The 22,659-nt window shown below is 39.7% G+C and overlaps 1 protein-coding gene across 1 annotated transcript in view; it reads left to right on the forward strand.

The window, feature by feature from the left end:
* Positions 1–22,659, forward strand: part of Ift57 (intraflagellar transport 57) — a 63,453-nt gene that overhangs the window by 10,446 nt on the left and 30,348 nt on the right. Inside the window, exons 5-6 of the mRNA XM_038346068.1 lie at positions 2,077–2,145; positions 17,325–17,447. Of these exons, the coding sequence (XP_038201996.1) occupies positions 2,077–2,145; positions 17,325–17,447 (192 nt within the window). The remainder of the gene's footprint in view (positions 1–2,076; positions 2,146–17,324; positions 17,448–22,659) is intronic.

Consider the following 22,659-nt stretch of genomic DNA (forward strand, 5'->3'; position numbering starts at 1 on the left):
TTCAGCACTGTGCTGACTGTGGTCCTTTACTGGGTGGGTGATCCAAACCTTCATTCTTAAAGGGTCTGGGACATCAGAGGTCTTATATGGATTAGGTCATTATAGTTTCCTAGTGGCCATAATTACTGGGCATGGCAGTGCTAAAAGATAAACTGAAGGCTTGCCTGTGGTCCAGACTCCCTCCCCTCTGTCTTACCTCTGTTGTAACAGCAGCATAATTTCCCTTTGGCAGTCAGGACCAATTACCCAGCCAGCACTGTAGTTCCTCCCGTGGCTATTGGTTCAGAAGTGTGGGGAGCCCTAAGCAGCCAAATAGTGTTCTTAGCATGCAGTTCAGTAGAGTCATCATTGTATCTCCTAGTGGAGTTAAGACCTGTAGGCTAACAGAATTGTAAAGTCACAGGAACCAGAGCAAAGATTTTCCTAGTGGCTAATTAGAAGTAATGGTGCTGCCACACACTTACACTCCTTAATTCTTGAGCCGTCTGCTTTGTGATGGCGCATGCTAGTATCTAGTATTAAAGCTTTGTCCTGTTAGTGTTCAGTGGAGTACACGTATCTGCTGATGTCCTGTGTAAACAGTACTGATGAGGTCATGGTAAAGTACAGTGACCTTGTTTCTGCTAACAGCACTGAGTCATTGGCATCTCAATGAATTACTCTTGTTAAGTAGTAGAAACACAAAATATACCTAAGTCACTTTTCAGAAGTATAAGTATTTACTTGTCTTGATATATAAACAAGTCAGTTTTGTCTGCACATCATTGCCCCCATTATTCCCTACCTCAAGAGAAACAAATGTCAAGCCAGTGTATCAAGTGTGTCCATACTGTCTTGTGAGTTGCTGGATTCTTTTCAGTTCTCCAAGGCTTATGGAATAGTTCTCAAGTCTTACTTTAGTGAGACAGATCTGGGAAAGAACCTTAGGACTTTCATTCCAGCAAGTTCCCTGGCAATACCAACTTTCCTGTTCTCAGAATCACAGTTTGAGAACCACTGGTTCTCCTATCTCAAGTCTGAAGATAAGGACTCTTTGAACCCTCCCACTGCAGCTCTGAACACTCCTACCTGTAGAAATGTTTGCCAGCCCACACTCACTTGTGGCCTAGTTTATTTGTATTTTTGTTTACAAGATCAGATGACTCGAAAATCGTTTATTGTTGGCATTACTGTGATGCCCAGTGTCCATAAGATTGAAATATTCTTGTTAGATTACTCTTCCCTATTATGCCACTTGTCACCACTATGAATGACATTTGAAGAGAAGGAGAAGCTCTTGTTTTATATGCTAATAGAACCTCTGCTTATTTTCTGAATATAGAGCAGATTGCATCTCAAAGGGTCATTTCCTAGCCACACCCCACAACCAACTGCTTTCAGATGAGGCCAGCTTGGGATCCCTCTTGATGTGAAGACCATACACCAAGCATTACTACTATTCATTACCTTAACAAGCCTGTGCACCCAGGATGCTTTTCACACAGTGAAAAGTGTATCTTCAATTCTGAAGAGATGGCTCAGTGGTTAAAAACTTGCTGTTCTTCCCAAAGACCCAACATCCAACCTTCTCCTCTCTCCTGTGAGCCCCAGCACACATGTAGCACACACAGGTACAGACCGAGACACAAACAGGTAAATAAAATATTTTTTCAAGCGCATCTACATGTAGTTAGTCCTTGAGACAAATGAAACTTCCTGTGTCTTTCAGCCTTCATTTTTTTTCCATTTAAGTCTTGTTGCTCCAGTAAAATTCTCCCACTGTTTCATATATCTCACTTTGGCCTATTTTTCTCTTGTTTTTATATTTATTCCTGAATTGTAGCAATTACTCCTCCCCTCCCCCTTTATTCCCTCCTTTCTTCACTGTCTGCAGAAACAGGTTCTTTTAAATGGCGCCATCAAAACTTCAAAGAAATTATGGGCTGTTAATAATTTTGTGCCCTACTTTATGAATATTTATTAGGCTTTTAAATATGCTTTACTGAGTCAGTCAGTCTAAGCTTAGATAGCTTAGAATATTATGTATTTACAAATATATATTTAACTTTTTATAAATAAAATTTTTATTTTTCAAAGGAAGAGGAGACAGATAATGAAGAAAACTTTATTGATCTCAACGTTTTAAAGGCCCAGACCTATCGCTTGGTAAGTGTCTTTGGCTAAACAAGGAATCGGCAAGTAATAAACAATATGTATTCTGCTGAAAATATGAGAAGAAGCCATTTGCCAGACATTACTTTATATAATTCTTGCTAAGTAGTTATGAAAATTGTTTTCCTATATATATAATGTTATGCATAGGAAAATTATATAAAATATACATATATATGTATACATGTATATATACATGTACACATTATATGTATACAATTATAGCAAGCATAAAAATCCAGAAAGGTTACTAAGGCTGCTTCCTGCTTGTGGAAACCAACACAGTGCTTGTAGGGCAAACTGAAAATGTATTTGCTGGATGGCATTTTTATTATGAAAAGCTGTAAATTTTTCTCTCTCAAGATGTTATCCATTGAGATAGACCAGGATTGGATGATTTTTGTTTGTAGAAAAACACTTAAATTGTATTTCCATGAAGTAAAATAAATTCTATTATGTGGTCAGGCATTGCTTTAAGACAGATTTTTCTCTCTGTTTTGATTACAAAATTAATACAGTTGATGAGAGTATACATACTGCCAATGAGCTATTTTAAATGTACATATGGCATTTTTGCATTTTATACATATATTACATTTCAATAAAGTATGTACCTATGTACCTCAAAAACATATGTACAAAATATTCTTACTTGCCCTTTATTTTCATGTCTGAGTCCTCAAAGCAAGTTTGGATCTAGTTTTTGTTTTATATGAAAACTTCCTCAAGCTACCACAAGATGTTCTGTTATTACTCGCTATTTCCTGCCTTAGTATTGCTGATTTTCAGTAGTTATCACCAGTGTGTGTGTGTGTGTGTGTGTGTGTGTGTGAGCATGAGTGTGTATAACCATATGTGTGTGTGCATGCCTGTGTGTGTGCATATATGTTTGTGTCCCAGCTTGAATTGGAATGGAATGTTGTGGCTCTCTTGACAAGAGCTCAGTACTTTACTAGGATTCTAACCTTGGGCAAATTTCCAAACTTGTTGGAAAATGTTAGTTAGCCCATTCATAAGACTTCTATGATGAAAAGGGTTATAAGCAGAGTGTAAGAATGGCATCTATCATATAGTAAATGTTTATCACATGCTAGCTAAGAGCTAACCTTTCCCATGTTCTCGTATGTCTGATTTATAAGTTCCTTCATGACAGGGATAATTGTCCTTTTTATATTTCTCACTCCATAAAGCACAAAATGCTGAATAAATAAATACGTGTTCAATAAATGAAAACATTTTAAACTTATTTTTATTTTTTAAGTAAAATATAATTGTTTTATTTATCTCCACTTACTTCTGTTCCTCAAACTCCTCCCATGTCTCTCCTCCTTAACTCCCTAAAAATCCCTGGTCTCCTCTTTTGTTGGTTGTTATTGTTACACACACACACACACACACACACTTATGCATGAGCATAGATACAACCTTCTGAGTCATTGTTACTTGTATGTAAAGTATTACAGGGATGACCACTTAGTTCTGAATAACCAATAGGGGTCTCCTTCATAGGGGAAAGCTTCTCCTGCTCTCAGCATCCCTTAGTTCCTGTAGCTCTTTGTCTGGGGTGGAGGCTGTGAGATTCCCTTTCTGCCTTAGTAGGTCTGTTGGTGCTAACCTTGTTTGGGTCTTGTTTAGGTAGCTATATCATTGAAGTGTCATGGATGAAGTTTCACTGTCACTTCTAGGAAACATAATCTCTCTACAGATTTCTTGGTCCTCTGGCACTTCCAGTCTAGGTGCCTCCTCTTCTGCAGTGCTCCCTCAGTCCTAGGTGTAGGAGTTATGTTGTAGATGTATCCACAGGGGCTGATGCTCTGTGGCCAGCTGTTCTCTACATTTTGATTGGCTTTGGTTTTCTGTAATGGTCTAGAGAGAGAGAGAAGGTTTAGTTAAGGAGATGCCATGTAAATGCCAAAGGAGACAGATGCCAGAACCTTACCAGTAGGTCACAGCCTTGTGGTGATACGTAGATTAATAGAATGGGTTAATTTAATATGTAATAGCTAGAAATACACCTAAGCTATTGGCCGAACAGTGTTGTAATTAATGTTGTTTCTGTGTGATTATTTGGGTCTGGGCAGCCAGTAGATGAATGAGCAGTCTTCATCTACAATGGTTTCTGTTGTAAAAAGAAGCTTTTTTAGTGAGGGTTGGAACTACATTTACATGTGGGTATAAGGATAAAAACTTAAAAAGCAATAGGATTTATGCTGGTTTAGTGATGTAGCAGTAGTAGCTTCTCCTCTAAGGTTGATGACTTTCTAGCCCCAGGTGATTTGCTAGGTTTCCAGGACCAGGAATCCTATTAGAGAGCTGTTGGTTACTGCCAAGGTATGAGTACCACTATTGCAGTTTTAGGGAAACTTTGCTGTGTTAGTCACTGTTGTGGTTCACAGGCTTCATAGCTGGTTTCTTCCCTCCCTTGGCAGTATAGCAAACATTCTTAATGTTATAGTTAGTCCCTCCTCCCTTTCTGTCTATTTTGACATCCCTCTCTCTCCCTAATTAAAGCCCCCCAATTTTCCCATGTCCCTCTGAATGAATGTATTTTTATTTGTTAAGATTATATAAAGTAATGTTAACATTTATGTTCAAATAAGCTTGTTATTTATTTATATCTTACATTTTCAGATCCCTTTTTAGTATTCCAATTATCTTAATACCATCTACTCTTTTGATGTATTTGTGTAGTATAAACATTAACATTTATAACTTCAAGGTATTCAAATTTTTAAAAGTTAATAAATTATACTACGAAGTTTAAAATATTTCTTCAAAGTCCAAGTCTTTTTCCCCCTTCCACCACATAGGTTTGACAGAGTTTGAATATGATATGATTCCTACTTGGAGCAAGTACAAAATGATGCTCGTATTCATTTGATGTATGTGCTGGAGATGATGAGGACACTGTCTTCTAAAATAAGGAAAACAAAGTAGAGATGGATCCACAGTTATTCTTAGAAACTCATTTGTGTTATTGATGTTTGTTGGGGTAAATAGTCTGTGAAGGTGAAATTCCATTTGAGCAAAAATTTTGAGTGTTGAGAAGTACAAAAGTAGCTTCATTTGCTTCTACCACTAATTTAATTTGTCACTGAAATCAGGCTATATTAAGAAGTGTTTTCTTCCTATATGTGTGCTTATAAATTATTTAAGTATCAGCTCATTTGGCAAAGATTACATAATATATATCCTTTGGAATTAAAACTGTGACATTTTCATGGCGGGAAAAAGTCTGAACACCAGGTGTTTGTGAATGGTCAACCATGAAGTACTAATGAGACAGAAAAACCCTTTCATAGTTTGAAAAACCTGGCAGGCTTATCATATTGCCCACTAAAGCCATCTGCCTGGGACAGCTGTGACTAACTCCAGCTTCTAATGGCATAGACTGTTCTTTTCCCAAGACAGAATTGCTGTGTAGGTTAGTAATATAGATTTAAGATCTTATGTTTAATATAGCAGGTGGGCTCGCAGCACAGCAGAAATACCCTTTCAGTAAGGTCGCTAATATACCAAGGAAACCAATGCACTGAGCGCATATGTAACTGCAAACCTGAGAAGGTGCTGGCTAAAGCAAGCCGTCCTTTCCTGGGGCTTTAAAACAGTGGATGCTTCCAGGATCATTCTCTGACCTCTCGCCTTGCCCTCTTGCCCTCTCTCTCTCTCTCTCTCTCTCTCTCTCTCTCTCTCTCTTTCTCTCTCTCTTCCACTCTCTCCCCTCCCTCCTCCTCCCTCTCCCTCCCTCCCTAACTCCCTGCCTCCCTCCCCCCCTCCCTCCCCTCTTCTCTCCCTCCTCCCTCCCTCCCTCTCTCTCTCTCTCTCTCTCATCCAGTATTCTACCAGTATTCTATTATAGTGATTACTGGCCTGTTATTGTCTGTCTCATCTCCAGAATGCACACTCCTCTACAGCAGGAGCTCATTACTGCCCTTTAAAAAACCTGTGCCTGCTGTGTGGAAGCTGCTCAATAATCAATAATACTGAATGAACACGTGCTGAGTATATAATATATATGGAATGTTTTAGGCAAGGTGTAATTTAGACTTCATAGAGAAAAGATCTTCAATAGTAGTTGTTTCTTCCGTGTACCATGTATGAAATACAGGGAGAATACCAGAACTCTGAAAGTGTGCTAAGTTACACAATTCCAAGATTTAGAAAAATGTCTTTTTTTCCTGAGTTTTGGTAAAGATGGAGCAAGAAGAAAGGCCAATGAAAATGGCACGTCAAACGGGTCATGTTCTCAAGAAGCAGTCAAGGAAGACAGAGGTTAGAGACAAGGTGCTCATGTCATTGGAATGATGGAATGAAGGGCAGAGGTCAGAAAAGGGCAGAGAAAGGAGTCTGGTTGTGATACAGTGCAGAAAACCTGGGGAGGGGTGCTGGAACAAGCTCCTGCCTGGCTCAGTCCCTGGAGGCAGGCTGCCCTAGAAGGCCATCCTTCAGGTGAGACAGCCTGGGGAGCAGACAGCAGGAGGCCATTTGCTGTTCATACTCCCTGCAGCTTGGTAGGCAGGTCCCTCCCTGAGAGTGGACCTGGTGATTGTCTTCTTTAATGTCTTAGTGTATTGAAGCCTGCACCTGCCAGTTTGAAGACTATGGTATATGGAATTAGTGTTCTCCACCGCCCGACTTTACTTGCAAAGAAATGCCTAAGCAAATAACAGCACAGCAGGTAGTTCAAGCTCTGGAGAACACAAGGCTCTTCCTCTGGTGGTCAGTGCTGAGGTTGGTTTGTTAGGGGAAGGCGCGCTGCTCAGAGCATTCTTTTACTTTTAGATCTAAGGCAATGTCTTTACAACCATTCTTATTGTTTGAGTTCCCATGCGACTTCCTTATTCCTGATTATGACTTTGTCAAGCATCCCTTTGGGAAGCAGTCACAATTAATGAGAGATGCATTATTCCCCAAAGTTTCACCTGGATTTTGAGATAGCCTTTCTTAGAAGAACCTTATGAATTGATATTTGGCTTTGAGGCTGGACCACAAATTTCCACATTCTCCAATTTCAGAGTGTTCTTGAAACTGGCGTCTAGCTAAGCTCTCCCAGAAGGAGGCTACCAGTGCTGTGCTGAAGTCCTGAGGGCCGGGCAGCACCCGTTGAAGGTCGTATGTGTAGTAGCGTGTTCACAGATAATAGCGGGCTTCGGGAGGGCAGGTTCCGGTGGCAAAGTGTCAGTGAGATTTGCGGGTGTTCTGTTTCCGCCTCACATTTGTCCATTGGGAAAGCTACCAGCACATCCATGGTGGCCTTGCTGGCGCTCCCATCCATGCTGAAGCCTACAGAATCACAGCCGCCCTGTTCCGTCTGCAGAACGCAGGCGTGTCACTTTCCCGCCCCTGTGGAAAAGAACCGCAGGGGCTGCGCGCTCTGCCGAATTCTATTTTTAAATGCCCATCAATTCATTTCAAAACATTTTTTTCAAACATGCCATAGATACTATTCTTCCTTGAGATGCTAAATTTGAGGTTTTAGAAACCCAGTCCTGAGTTATGCAGCATAAAACCAAGTCTTTCAAAAGCCTTAAACACAATTGGCTTTTAATTACTTAGAAAAAGAAAAAAAAGAAAGAAAAAACTCATTGTAAAAAGGATGAGAGACTATTTAGCTTAGAAAGAAAAAGCTAAAGGGAAGTTAAAAAAAAAAAAAAAAGCCTGAGAATACGAGCTTCACTGTAATGTTAGGCTGCCATCCAGGCAGGTCTGCTGTGCTGTAATCAAAGCAGGGACAGGGACAGGGACAGGTTTGCCTGGTGAATGCCTTAAATAACTTGAATGCTATTTTACTTCACCTTATTTACTTCACCTGTTCTTTCTCAACCAAAAGTCCTTTCTGAGTAGCGGGGGGAGCTCTGTTGTAAAACATTAATGGTATGGCGTGTGCGGGAGGCGGGCGGGGGGGGGGGGGTGGCGTGTGCGGGAGGCAGAGTCGGGGGAGGTTTGAGAAGTGCTGCTTTTCAATACAGCTTGCCTGCCAGTCTACCCTGGAGTCTGGTCCTGGCTTGAAGGAGCCATTTCCGTCCTTTCCTAAACCATTGATGTGAATGGTAGAGCTGTCTGTGTTCCTGAGAGAAGTCTGTGGTTGGTAATTTGCCAGAGAAAGGATTAAAATGCCTCACATTTGACTGGGATGGGACTTTATGGCTAAGTAAATGCTTTTATTTCTCTAGCAGCTAACCTGTGCCACCCGTCAGTTTTACACCCGCAGCAGAATAGGGAATGTGAGCTAGAGAAGAAAGCTCAGCCTCCCTCTGCTCCAAGAGGGCTCAAATGGCAGTTCTTTGCTGGGTGTAAAAGACAGTGCGCTTGATCTTTAGTTGGCTTCTGAATCCCCACTTGAATAGACATCCTTATTTCCACCTTGGTCCTTGCAGACTTAGCAAGAATAGGGAACAAGGACTTTTCAAGGTCCTTGCTCAGCTCCAAGTCCCAGTCTTAAAGGTAGATGCTATGACTAAAATAGCCTTTGATGGAAGTCCTGATGGTGTGTTGCTAGCCACATGACCCTAGCGAGTTAATTAACCTCTCCTTGATGCTGTTTCCTTATCTATAATGTGGGGACACAATTCTCCCAGGCTGCTTTTGAGATTAATATAACCTAACTTGTGGACAGACGGCACCTGGCGTGGGGCTGGCACAGACCACATGTGTTTGCTGTATTTCTTAGTTTGTAAAAATGTTCCTTTTTCCTCGAGGCTGGAATCAGTTACCACATTTGTGTGCGCAGTTAGAAAACGAAAAAGGCATTACTCCCTTGATACAAACAGCTCTCTAGATTGCTGTCGTCTTTAGTAAGATTCCTGCATAGGGGACAGGCTATCAATAAGCTTGCATCTCAGTGTAAATTAGGAAACCCTGGTAATATCATAGCTTTACTTTCATAATTTGTCACATGGATTATTACTGGAGGCCCCTAGACTGCATTTTCTGTCATAGAGTCTCTCCTACAGAAATGATACAGGAGAATTTATTGAAAAATAATGTGTTTGTTTTTCAGGTATCATTTGTAAACTGTTCTTATATAAATGAAAACATTATGTTTCCTGAATCAACACTAGGAGTAAATATTTACTGTATAATTCAGTATTTTAGATGAATGTGGTTTTAGTCCGCTCTGCACTGCCGCCAGCCCGTCTTCATGACTCACCTCTGAAAACAGTGGTGTATTGAATAGCTGACTGATCTGTTTCCACCCCAGACACGTATGTAGTCACCATGACATGTGGATGCTACCTTTGAAGTGTGTCTCATTTTCATCCTCTCAGCTGTATTTCAAGGCCATGTTCTCTCCCACCTGTCTGACCATTAAGTCAGGTTTTAATGGTCTTCCACACTCCTTTCCACCGCTGCAATCTTCCGAAATACTGTCACACTGCTCAAACATTTGAACACCAGTGCATACTTTTATAAGATTATTCTGCCTGTGAGTTTATGTACATAGATTGTGAAACAATAAGATTTTGATCAGGCTTCAATTTGCAGTTTAGTAACTAACTGTTCATGTACCGAACTCTTTTCTTTTGTTCACAAACCCTTATGGGTTAAGTCTTTTCCCTCCTTGTCTTTCCAAGTGTTAGTTGTATAACTAACACTCTTTCTCTATTCTCTATTTCTCTCTGTGTATGTACATGTTTATGTTATGTCGTGTGGGTGTGTCTGTATATGTGTGTATGTATGCGTGGATATGTACATGTGTGGGTTTGTATGGGATGGGTGAGTGAGTGAGTGAGTGGTACATATGTGTGTATGCATGTTATGTGTGTGCGCGTGCATGTTGTGTGTGTCTGAGAGGGTGGGTGAGTGGTGTGTGTGTGTATGTGAGTGTGTATATGTGCATGTGTGTGAGTGGGAGGGATAACTGGTGTGTTTGTTCATGTGTATGTGTGTGGAGTCTGTGTGTGCATGTTGTGAGTGTGCGTCTGAGTGAGTGGGTGAGTGGTATGGGTGTGTATATGTGTGAGTGTGTGTGTTCATGTGTGTGTGTTTGCCTTTATCTGTGGAGGATAACCTAGGCTGTTATTCTTTAGAAACTATCCATCTTGGGTTTTGAGATAACATCTGTTGTTGTTTACTCAGGAGTAAGCTGGGTTTCCTGGCCAGTGAGGCGCAGAGATTCATCTGTGCCTCCCTAAGAGGCACAGGTCCAGCCCAGACCCCCATGCCTGACTTTTGTTATCTGGCTTCTAGGGGTTAAACTTGGGCTCTGTGCTTTCAAGGCAAGCACTTTACAGACTGAACCACATCCCACTCTTCCATGTCACCCTTCTGTTTTTGTAGTTTATTTAAAAGTTCTTATCTCTCCTCATAAGTTCAGCTTAGATTCTCCCTCCCGAGTGACACTTCTCCTTAGCACTACATCTCAGTCACCCCTGTGGCCCACAAACGCATAACACGTAGATCTTTCTGAAACAGAACTAGGAGATTCTGCAGGAAGGTTTTTGTTTTACTCATTGTTCCCAGACTAGCACAGTATGTAGCAATAGTAGACACCAAGTAAATATTTATCTGCTATGTGAATGAAGTCATCAGACCTTCCTTGTAATTCTGCCTCTTCTCTGGCCCAAAGAACAAAATTCATATTCTGTGACCTAGATTTTCAGTGCTCTCCTCTCTAAGCCCCTCGCCACTCTTCTCATTGTGATTTTTTTACAGGCTGTGTTCATTCCTATTTCAGCATTCTGGCTTATGCTATTTCCTCCATTGTAAACACCTGACTTTCTCCTCTGCTGTCTACATCTTCCTAAGGATAAATTTAAATCTCACTATTGCCATAAAACATACTTCCTCCTTTCTCAGCTAAACCCTGAGTTTCTCAGTTAGAGTCTGTCCTATCTATATTCCATCTTATTTCTAAAGTTAGTTAAACTTATATTTGCAACTGCTTATCTTTTACTCCTTCCCCCAACAGGCACCTTCATACACATACACACACACGGGCCATGGGGGGGGGGATACTAATGTAGTCACACACGTTTGAAAGCTGAGGAGGGAATTGCCTTACCTCGAATTAAAAGAAATTGTGTGTGTGTCAGGGGTGAGAGAGAGACAAGGTTATGTACATGATCAGTTGCCAAATTTGCAAATTGAAGCCTGACCAAAACTTTATTGTTGCCACAATCTATGTACATGGATGTGTAGGCATAAAGATGCTTCAATTTTTATTATTTAAAAAGTGAATGTTTCCTGTAAATTAGAGCACAAAATAGTACAGCAGGGAAAAAGCGGAAATCTCTCCACATCTCAGCACTAGACATAAACATTCTACCCTGTATTCTCTCATTGCCCTCAGCTTATGTAAGATCCTGCTATTTCAGAATCTGGCTGAAGGATGTATATAATTGTTTGTGCTTTTTATGTAAGTTGGGGCGATTGTGACTGGCATAGAGGGTGGGTATGGCTGGCATAGAAATAGAACAATAGACTAGTTTAGGATCCATAAAATAATCCAAATATGTGGCAAAATCAATATATGAAATGATGTCGTTCAGTAACAAAAGTTGAATTTTTTGGTTAAGTGGTGTTGGCATATCAAGCTGTTAATGTGGAGAAAAGGCTAGATTCTTCCCTCATTTATTATGTCCATGTAAACTCACATGGATCAACAGGTGGAAAAAGGAACAAAAGCAATAAATAGAAACATGAAGGACAGTGTTAAATGGGTACAGTTGGACATGATAATACATGATATGAAAAACAAAGCATAAAATAAAGAAACTTGGATGTATAAAATCATATATTTTATATTAAGAAGCAGCGGGGAAGGGTTGGCAGAAAATTAAAACACAAGTGGTAAGAGATGATATTTGAGGTCACCATTGTGTCATGTACAATGTACCATGGTGACTCTCAAGATGGTTTTGTTCCCTACACAGAGTCTCGGGACTATTTCACTTCTTTTTTATTTTGGACAAAGTCATATAGACCATGCTGGCCTGGAACTTGCTCTGTAGCCCAGACTGTTTGGGTTGCCAGCCTGAGTATTGAGATTGCAGTCGTGTGTACCACACCTGGCTGGGACTATTTAATCTTGGCAGTTAATGCCATTTGAAGTTTATCTTGGTAGGTGTATGAATTGTACTCTTCAGATGAATTTAAGTTTCTCCATAAGATTGTTATGTGTTTATAAGTATGCGTACATGTTACATATACATTTTTATTTGGATAACACTCACACATGCATGTACATATGCAGTCTCTTTAGGTGTATATGTTGTCGCATATTAACTGTCTTGTCTTATTAATATGACCTGGGAGAGAGAGACTCCTTTCTGGCACACGCTCTGTGCAGACTATTAACATTTCACGTTTGATCTCTGAACTGGCTTTGATCTTGTCCCCACTATTTGATCCCAAGGTTACTTTATGGGACGGTTTGGACTATTATCTTCATTTCTTCCTTTCACAGCGAGGATCACCTCCCGTTTCATCCATCCCCCTTTTACCCAAGACCAAATTCACTCCCATTAGCTGACCTCAAATGCTTCCTAAGAAGCTGTAAACCCCTTGCAGGCAGGAATTAAAGCCTTTTATCTTCCAAACCGAGTGCAGTACCTGGATTCTGGCCTCAGATCTTCTAAGAATTTAACAGATGAATTATTGGTGAAGCTAATTTAATTGGAAAGAAAGCTGCTTGCTGGATAGCCTTGTCTTCCCGAGTGTCTAGTTGTCCCTTCCACAGCAGTAACTGGAAAATGCAGTCTCCTGAGAGCCAAGCAAGAGTCAGTACCACTCCAGAGAAGGACCCAAGATTTTGATCATATCAAAGAAGCAGTCTTGTCTTTTACTACTAGCCACACATAAATTACCATGTGTTAAATGAAAAGAAGTGGTTTTCTCCAAGCGTTCTAAACAACCGAGGCACAGGATAGAATTTTACCTGACTTACTGTTAGTTAATGTGTGCGGTTCACAGATGTTAAGAGATGTTGAATGGGGAATAAGGTTATGAAGTAAACAAGCACATGTGCAAGCAGAAGCTGAGTAAGTTCGTGCTACTCTCCCAGCCTTAGCTGCTCTCGTTCTCGAGCTACCTTCTCTTCTGGGCTCTTTCTCAGTATATGAAATATGGGTGGAGTGAGGAAAAAGGCTGAGTTCCTATATTAAATTATCTTTAGACATTGGCAGTGGGAGTTAGCAAATTAGTGCAGAAGAGAACTAAATAAGCCAGGAATAAATAGTGAACACAACTTTTTAAAAGGGCCAATTTTTTTTGAAGAGTGAGGTTGGATATTTATTTACTGGATTATGGAGGGAGAAGGGGAGAAGAGCAGAGAGAGAGAGAGAGAGAGGGGGGGAGGGGGAGAGGAGCGAGAGAGCGAGAGGACGAGAGATGAGCAGAGAGAGAGTAGACAGTAGAGAGAGAGAGAGAGAGAAGACAGAAGCTGCCTCTTCGAGAGGGAGACAGAAAAGGAAGAGCTAAAAGGGTCAATGTTAAAGTTCATGCTTGTGTACTGGAGTATCCTAAAGCAGCATTTAGTCTTCATCCTACAAATAAGAGCACTGTATGAGGAAAAGGATAAAGGTGAGTATATTCACAGATGGTATATTCACAGATGGAGATGATATGCCCCTGCCTAAAGAAAGTTCAGCTGGTGGTCCTTTCTTCCCAGCTTTGGCGATTCTAGAAGTCACCCCTTGAAAGGCAGACAAGAAGTGGCAGGAATGAGGGGATGAGGTTGGACAGCACCAGCTCTGGCTTTAATCTACCACATGTGGCTTCACTTAATCTAAATAATGGCTCCATAATTTGAACATTTTTTTATATCAATGACTACAACATCTACATTCCATTAAGAACTAGGCTAACTTGCTACTGAGAAGATGTGTCCTCTTTGGTTCAGTCTGGCTTTGTGGGACTGCAATGTGGGGCCCTTAACCCTGGCAGGAGCTGCCTGTGTATCCCACCCACCCAAGCTTCACATAGTTAAGGATTGTGTATTCTTACATTACTCAGTGCACACAGACTCACTTCCACCAACCCTGCTACTCTAGCCTGTTTGGTGCAAGAGAATTAGTCAGAATTTGGGCTTGTGTGAGCCAGAGCAAGTAGCCAGATGTGCTTGTGAGTGTGCACATGCTGCTATCCCCAGAGCATGCCTGTTGTGAGTGCCAGTGCAAACCAAATGAGAGAGAACCTTTTCCTGCCATGACCACACTCCTATATGTGTCTGCCTTGTGAACACTGCAGCCCTCTCCAGTTCCCAGCTATGGTGCTCATGGTCCCTGTGTCGCCCTGTGTTTAGTTTATAGAACATACAGTAGTCTCTTAAGTGTGCAAAACGAGGGTTCCAATATTTAAATGGGCACTGTGGTACCTGAGATCAAAGTTATTTTCACCTTGATGTCCATGTTTTACTGTGACAAATACTTATAGTTTTAAAAAAGTACTTTATTGTTTAAAAACAAGTACTTTGAGGTTTTCTAAATAGAATAGACCTGAATGAATGCAGAATATACATAATAAAGTATGTCTGCACACATTAGTTATCCATCCTCAGATAGTGGGGATAGGAATGTGAAGCAATATGTGCTCTCTTGAGTCTATCAAGACTTGCTAACAGGTAAGGGATGTATAGCTCTCTCAACAGTGCTGCAGTCCCGTGAGTGAGATCAGTTACTAGAGACCTCAGACTTCCACTGTAGGTAGACATTGAAGAGATGTCTTTCAACGACCTAAAATTCACATTGAGAGTGTAACTTCACTGTGTTATTTATATCGTTTTTAAAGTTTTATCCTTGTATGGTGTTTATTGTTGAATTTTATATTACAGAGCATTTCAAATGTAACAAAATTAGAATTAGATAGTGATCCCTTATGCACCACTGTCTTTTTAAAAGTTGTTAATATTTTTTCAGTGGTGTTTTACCTAAGCTTACTTTTTTTGTCCCAAAATATTTTCAGGTGAATTTCAAAAATCATTCAACTCATCTCTAAAAGCTTGGCATATATTCTAACTAGGAAGGTTTGTTTTTAATATTACCACCACAACAAGTTGTACCTCTAGAATTAATCATTTCCTAACATCCAGCAATTTCTGATACCTTGACTGTTTTAACCCTATCACGTAGTGGTGAGAGGGGTAGAGCTCAATCAGTAAAATGCTTTTCATGCAGACATGACAGAAGCAAGGTGCTGCAATTCACATCTGTAACCCCAGCACCGAGGAGCAGAGGCACACATGATGTCAGAGGCTGCTTGTTCATTTCTGACCACTCTGACTTGAAGTAATCACACAAAAACTAGATTATTTGAATCACCACTTGACCAATCACTTAAGTCTATTAGTTAGTTCTTGTATTTTAAATCAACCCATTTTCATTATTTTATATTTTAGCACGAGGCTTGTGGCCTACTGGCAAGGTTCCTGCTGGTGGTTCACGTCTTTCTCCTCTGGCGGCTACATAGCATCTCACTTACTCCACCTACTTTCTCTCACTCTCTCTCTCTCTCTCTCTCTCTCTCTCTATATATATATATATATATATATATATATATATATATATATGTATATATGTGTGTATATATATATGTATATGTATATGTATATGTGTGTGTGTGTATATATATATATATATCTTCCTGTATATTCTGTTAAGCTATTGACTGAAAGCAGCTTCTTCATTAACCAAAAACAATAAAACATATTCACAGCATACATCACCTCCCACATCACACACAGTCCCTGGAAGTTGCCCACCAGCCAGTCTGTCCTGGTTGGTGGGCTCCAGGTTCAGTGAGAGACCCTGTCTCAAAAGAGAGTGAGGAGAATGATGGGGTAAGACATGCAGTGCACACACACACATGCATGAGTTCTTGCTTGTACATGTGCGCATGAACACATATATACCATGTAACACACACAGACAACAGTCACAACTAGCATTTTACAAAGCGATGGGAAAACTCACAGGGTAAGTTTCTTGCTGTTCAAGAATTAGTACCTAAGTCTGGATCTCCGACATCTATGTAATGATCAGGCATGGTGGCAAGCCCTTAGAACCCTAGCACTGGAGGGTAGAAACATAGTTTCTGACAGCTCCCTGGCCAGCTAGCCTAGAAAAAAATCAGGTGCTCCAGGTTCAATGAAAGTCATGTCTCAAAAAAAAGAAGGAAGGAAGGAAGGAAGGAAGGAAGGAAGGAAGGAAGGAAGGAAGAAAGGAAAAGAAGAAAGCAACGGCGTAAGATACCTCATTTTAAGCCCTGACCTTATGCACTTAAGTAGCAGGAATACACTACACACACACGCACACGCACACACACACACACACACACACACACACAATCACTTGGGTGCTAAAACCATATTTTTAATTTAAAATAAAAATATTTTGCATATTATTTCTAATTAGAATTCATATAAGGTTCATGTACTTAACTTTTATGCTTCTTGTATCTTTTATCATATATAACTATTTAATTTTTCTTTAGAATCACTTATCAAGGAGTTTAAAGAAGAAAATCTGCCTTCAAAATTAATGCTTTGGGCTTTGTTTTTAAATCATTAATGTATAAATTTTCTACATTCTTAGACTCCTAATATCTAATGCTAAAATATGAAAGGCTGAGAAAGCAGAGGGGGGATTCTTTCTGTCACTCAATAGCCATGTGTCAACTTTGTTATTCAAGGTCATAAGCCAAAGTTCCTATCCTTTGGAGTTCAAGCATGTCTAAATCATGTCACATTTTAGAGTGCCCTGTACTTCGACTTAGCCAAAACATTAGTCTAGTTATGAATATATAGTTTGTAAATAAGAAACACTTTGGGTCTGAAATTGTATCTCTTTTTCTTTCCTATTTTGGCTTTGTGTTTTTGTATCACAAATTCAGCTAACATTTCCTTACCAAACATGAGTATTTGTATTTCTCTGCTGATAACCAGAATTCCTAAATGGTGTATCCATTTGGTAAAATCATCATAGAGTTCCATCCAATATTTCCAAAGCATTATCCATTATAAAATGTTCGATATTCACCTCATTTTTACATAGTTATTTTGCTATTCTACCAAATTTTCTTGCAACCTGGGTAGGAAGACAGAAAAGAATTTCTACTGCACTGTAATTTTAACACTACTATCCTCAATTTAAATTGTGCAGTGCTGCTTAAATGCTTCAAGATTTTTCCAGTTCTTTTTATAAACTCCAAATCTTGTGATATCTTTCCTTTCTTAGGACACAAACGAGTCTGCCAAACAAGAAGATATTTTGGAATCTACGACAGATGCTGCGGAATGGAGTCTAGAAGTGGAGCGTGTACTACCGCAGCTGAAAGTCACGATCAGAACCGACAATAAGGTACCAGAGAGAGTACAGTTGCTCCAAGAAACCACCTCATAAAGTGCTTTTAGGTTGAGAACACCCACGATTTTAAGAATGGGAGAAGTGGGGCGTTGGGTTAGTATCCGACAGGCCGGCCTGTGATTTTCCTGCCTCAGCAGCTCCAATGTTGAAATTATAGGCATGTGCCTCCTTGCCTGGTCTGCTCTTGTCTTAACAAGAGTTTAACAAATTCTTGAATGAATACTGTATACAGTCAAAGGAGCAAGAAAAATCTGTGGAAGGATTTGGGACATATGCTATTTCACTTGGATTGAAGGACTTTTGTCAATAACTTTAATGTAATTTATTGGAAATTGTACTCCCTTGAGGTGAACTGGAATCTGTTCTGTGGTGATACCAGTTGATTAGAGTAAAAGATGTTTTAGAACTTGCTGCCTAGCACAGTTTTGTGTAACGTAGATGTTGTCTTTGATAATCTGTACTGCACTTTGTGAGACTGGAAGTTAAAGTCAGGACAGGGTTTCTGCCTGTATTCCTAGCACTCAGCTGGCTAAGGCAAGGGGATCATGAATTCCAAGTCAGTATGAAGAAGACAAGAAATATATATAGTAAGACACAGATTGGATAATTGAGCAAGGAGGCTGATTCTGAATCAAGATACTGCTTTGTTTTTCTTTTTTACTTATGGCATTGTAAGTAATTATTTTAAAGTAAACGAAAGCACATAGGCAAGCTGATGGTTCAGTTCTCATGAACATTACTAATAATCTCTGCATAAAGGGTTAAAGAGACAGCTGGGATGGATAATGGGACCTGAAGAGATATTTTCATCCATGGGGCTAAACATAAACTCAGAATTCATGAACAAAGTTCCATGGAAGATCATTACTGAAAACCATGGTTTTCTGTCTATGCTCAAAGTAGACACTCTACAAAGATTGATGTCTTGAGAATCTTAGAAGAATATTCATCCTTTACAAATGTCTCACAACCCTTAAGAAGTAGCCTAGGCTACTATTACATCTGACAGCAGGATGAGGCTACAAGAGTTATTCAACAGTGTAATGTACACAAGTCTACCATGATTAGTGGAAGAATCCTGCAGCCTGCTCAACTCCACTGACCCAGTCATTGTGGAGAACAGTTGGTGTGCAGCCATACTGGAGGTGAATGCTTTGCATGTGCAAATTATCTATTGATAAGAATTTCTTCTATGATTAGATCTCTGCTAGAAATCAAGTTTTTCAAAAAGAAGTAATGTATTTCTTTCTTTTACAAAAACATGCCATTTCTAGTTTTTTTTATTTTGTGAGAACAAACTCTCTTTTTGAAATTAAAAGTCACTATTATTGTTATTCTAGATATAATAACATGTTAAAATAATTATGTAGCTGGGAACAGTTTAATCCCAGAAGAAAGCAAATTTAACTTGTTTACTTTCCTTCTAAGTATACTCTTTGAGCCAGACTTGTCATTTAGAAACTAATGGGATTGTGTTTGTGTTTTAACTGCTGTCATTGACTTCCACACATTGGAATCAACCAAGAAAGACACTCTTGTTTTGCAAAAGCAAGTACAGTTCAGATTCTAGAGTAGACCAACTCAGAATCCTGGATTTGTCAAGAATCAGTGCCCTTCTGACTTGGGAAATAATTAACTGATTTAAAATTGGACACTGACTCTCACTGCATGCCACCAGCTTAGTCTCATGGAAACTAACTGTGGCAAATTATTTATACAGTCATGTATGTGAGCAGCATCCCCAAGAGCAGATGTTTTGATTTCTCAGAATTTTTTTAGGATATTACTTTGAATTTTGATTTTTATGATTAAAATATACTGATCAAATACATACTTGATTGCTTTGTCAGAATTCTTTTTTTCTTTTTTTTTCCTTTTTCCATTCAATAATGTACACTTCCTCCCCTCCTCCCATTCCCCCCTACTCCCCCACTCACCCTCCTCCCTCCCCTTTCCTCCTTAAAAGAGGGCAGGGAACCCTGCCCTGTGGGAAGTCGAAGGCCCTCTCCCCTCCATCCAGGTCTGGGAAGGTGTGCATCCAAATAGACTAGGGTCCCAAAAAAACAGTACATACAGTAGAAACAAGTCCCTGTGCCATTATTGATGACTTCTCAGTCCATCCCCATTGGCAGCCACATTGAGAGTCCAGTTTGATCACATGTTTGTTCATTCCCGGTCCAGCTAGATTTGGTGAGCTCCCATTAGATCAGGCACACTGTCTCAGTGGGTGGACCAATCCCTCGAGGTCCTGAATTCCTTGGTCATCTTCTCCCTCCTTCTGCTCTTCAACTGGACCTTGGGAACTCAGTTCATTGCTCTGATGAGGGTCTCTGTTTCTATCTCCATCTGTCACCAGAATATCTGGTGATATTCGAGATAATCATCAGTGTGATAGTGGGGCAAGGCAAATTCAGGCACCCTCTCCTCTGCTGCCCAAGGACCTAGCTGGGGACATCCCTCTAGAGCCAAGTCTCTTGCCAACCCTAAAATGGCTCCCTTAATGTAGATATCTTCTTCCCTGCTCCTATATTCGTCCTTCCTCCATCTCCACCCTCCCACTCCCCCAAACTCTCCCCAGTCTTTCCCTTCTCTCTTTGTTCTCCCCCTCTCCCCTTCTCCAACCCACCCCCATGCTCCCAACTTTTTCCCGGAAATCTTGTTTGCTTCCAATTTCCAGGAGGATCTATATGTTTTTCTTTGGGTTCACCTTGTTATTTGGCTTCTAGGTTTGTTCTAGGCTTGTGAACTACAGGCTTAATGTCCTTTCTTTATGGCTAGAGTCCACTAATGAGTGAGTGAGTACATACCATATTTATCTTTTTTGAGTCTCACTCAGGATAGTGTTTTCTATTTTCATCCATTTGCATGCAAAATTCAAGATGGCATTGTTTTTTACCACTGAATGGTACTCTAATGTGTAGGTGTGCCACACTTTCTTTATCCATTTTTCCATTGAGGGGCATATAGGTTGTTTCCAGGTTCTGGCTATTACAAATAATGCTGCTATGAACATAATTGAACAAATGCTTTTGTAGTATGATTGGGCATCTCTTGGGTATATTCCCAAGAGTGGTATTGCTGGATCCTGAGTTTGAAGTCATGGATGATAATGCCTTGGGAAGTTCCTTATATATATATATATATATATATATATATATATATATATATATATATATATGTGTGTGTGTGTGTGTGTGTGTGTGTGTGTGTGTGTGTGTGTGTGTGTGTGTGTGTGTGTGTGTATGTATGTATGTATAGCATTCTTTTGGCTATCCTGGGTTTTTTGGTTTTCCATATAAAGTTGATTATTGTTCTCTCAAGGTCTGTGAAGAATTTTTTGGGGATTTTGATGGGGATTGCATTGAATTTATAGATTGCCTTTGGTAGAATTGCCATTTTTACTATGTTGATCCTACCCATCCAAGAGCATGGGAGATCGTTCCATTTTCTGGTGTCCTTTTCAATTTCTTTCTTCAAAGACTTAAAGTTCTTGTCAAATAGATCTTTTACTTCCTTGGTTAGTGTTACCCCAAGATACTTTATGCTATTTGTGGCTATCGTGAAAGGTGAAGTTTCTCTGATTTCCCTCTCTGCTTCTCTATCCTTTGTGTATAGGAGGGCTACTGATTTTTTTGAGTTGATCTTGTATCCTGCCACATCACTGAAGGTATTTATCAGCTGTAGGAGTCTTTGGTAGACTTTTTGCAGTCACTGATATACACTATCTTATCATCTGCAAATAACGAAAGTTTGACTTCTTCCTTTCCGATTCGAATCTCCTTGATCTCCTTATGTTTTCTTATTGCTATTGCAAGAACTTCAAGCACTATGGTGAAAAGATATGGTAAGAGTGGACAGCCTTGTCTTGTTCCTGATTTTAGTAGAATGGCTTTGAGTTTCTCTCCATTTAATTTGATGTTAGCTGTTGGCTTGCTGTATATTGCTTTCATTATATTTAGATATGATCCTTGTATCCTTAACCTCTCCAAGATCTTTATCATAAAGGGATGTTGAATTTTGTCAAATGCTTTTTCAGCATCTAATGAAATGATCATATTTTTTTTCTTTCAGTTTATTTATATGATGAATTACACTGATAGAGTTTTGTATGTTGAACCAGCCCTGCATCTCTGGGATGAAGCCTACTTGATCATAATGGATAATTTTTTGGATGTGTTCTTGAATTCAGTTTGCCAGTATTTTATTGAGAATTTTTGCATTGATGTTCATGAGTGAGAATGGTCTGTAATTCTCTTTCTTGGTTGAGTCTTTGTGTGGTTTTGGTATCAGCTTCATAAAAAGAGTTTGGCAATGACTCTTCTGTTTCTATTATGTGAAACACATTAAGGGGTATAGGTGTCAGCTCTTCTTGGAAGTTCTGGTAAAATTCTGCATTAAAACCATCTGGTTCTGGGCTATTTTTGGTTGGGAAGTTTTTTTATGACAGCTTCTATTTCCTCACAACTTATAGGTCTATTTAAATTGCTTACCTGGTCTTGGTTCAATTTTGGCATATGGTATTTATCTAAAAACAAGTCCATTTCTTTTACATTTTCCAACTTTGTGGCATATAGTTTTGTAGTAAGACCTAATGATTTTCTGAATTTCCTCCGTGTCTGTTGTTATGTCCCCCTTTTCATTTGCGTGTTCTGTCTCTGCCTTTTGATTAGTTTGCATAGGGGTTTGAACCAGTTCTTTGTTTCATTGATTCTTTGGATTGTTTTCTGTGTTTATATTTTGTTGATTTCAGCCCTCAGTTTGATTATTTCCAGTCTTCTACTCCTCCTGGGTGAGTATGCTTTTTTTTTCTAGAGCTTCAGCTGTGCTGTTAAGTCTCTAATGTGAGCTTTCTCCGTTTTCTTTAAGTGGGCACTTAGTGCTGTGAACTTTCCTCTTAGCACTGCTTTCACTGTGTCCCATAGGTTTGCGTATGTTATATCTTTGTTTTCATTGAATTCAAGGAAGACTTTAATTTCTTTCATAATGTAACGTTTAAAGTCTATTTTTTTTCTATTTCTTCTGGATTAGGGTGTTCAAGTCTTCCTGTAGTATGTTTGTTGGAGTCTGGTGTTATCATGTTGCTTTTCAAATTGCTGGAAGAATTCTTGCATTGGCACCTCTCTTCCTTCAAATGCTGCTAGGAGAGTCTTGGTGGCTTGGTCTGATCTTTGCTGTGGCTATCTGTGTACTTGGGGTTTTTTCTTGG

This window comes from Arvicola amphibius, chromosome 10 (genome assembly GCF_903992535.2).
Source record: "Arvicola amphibius chromosome 10, mArvAmp1.2, whole genome shotgun sequence".
Classification (NCBI taxonomy): Eukaryota; Metazoa; Chordata; class Mammalia; order Rodentia; family Cricetidae; genus Arvicola; species Arvicola amphibius.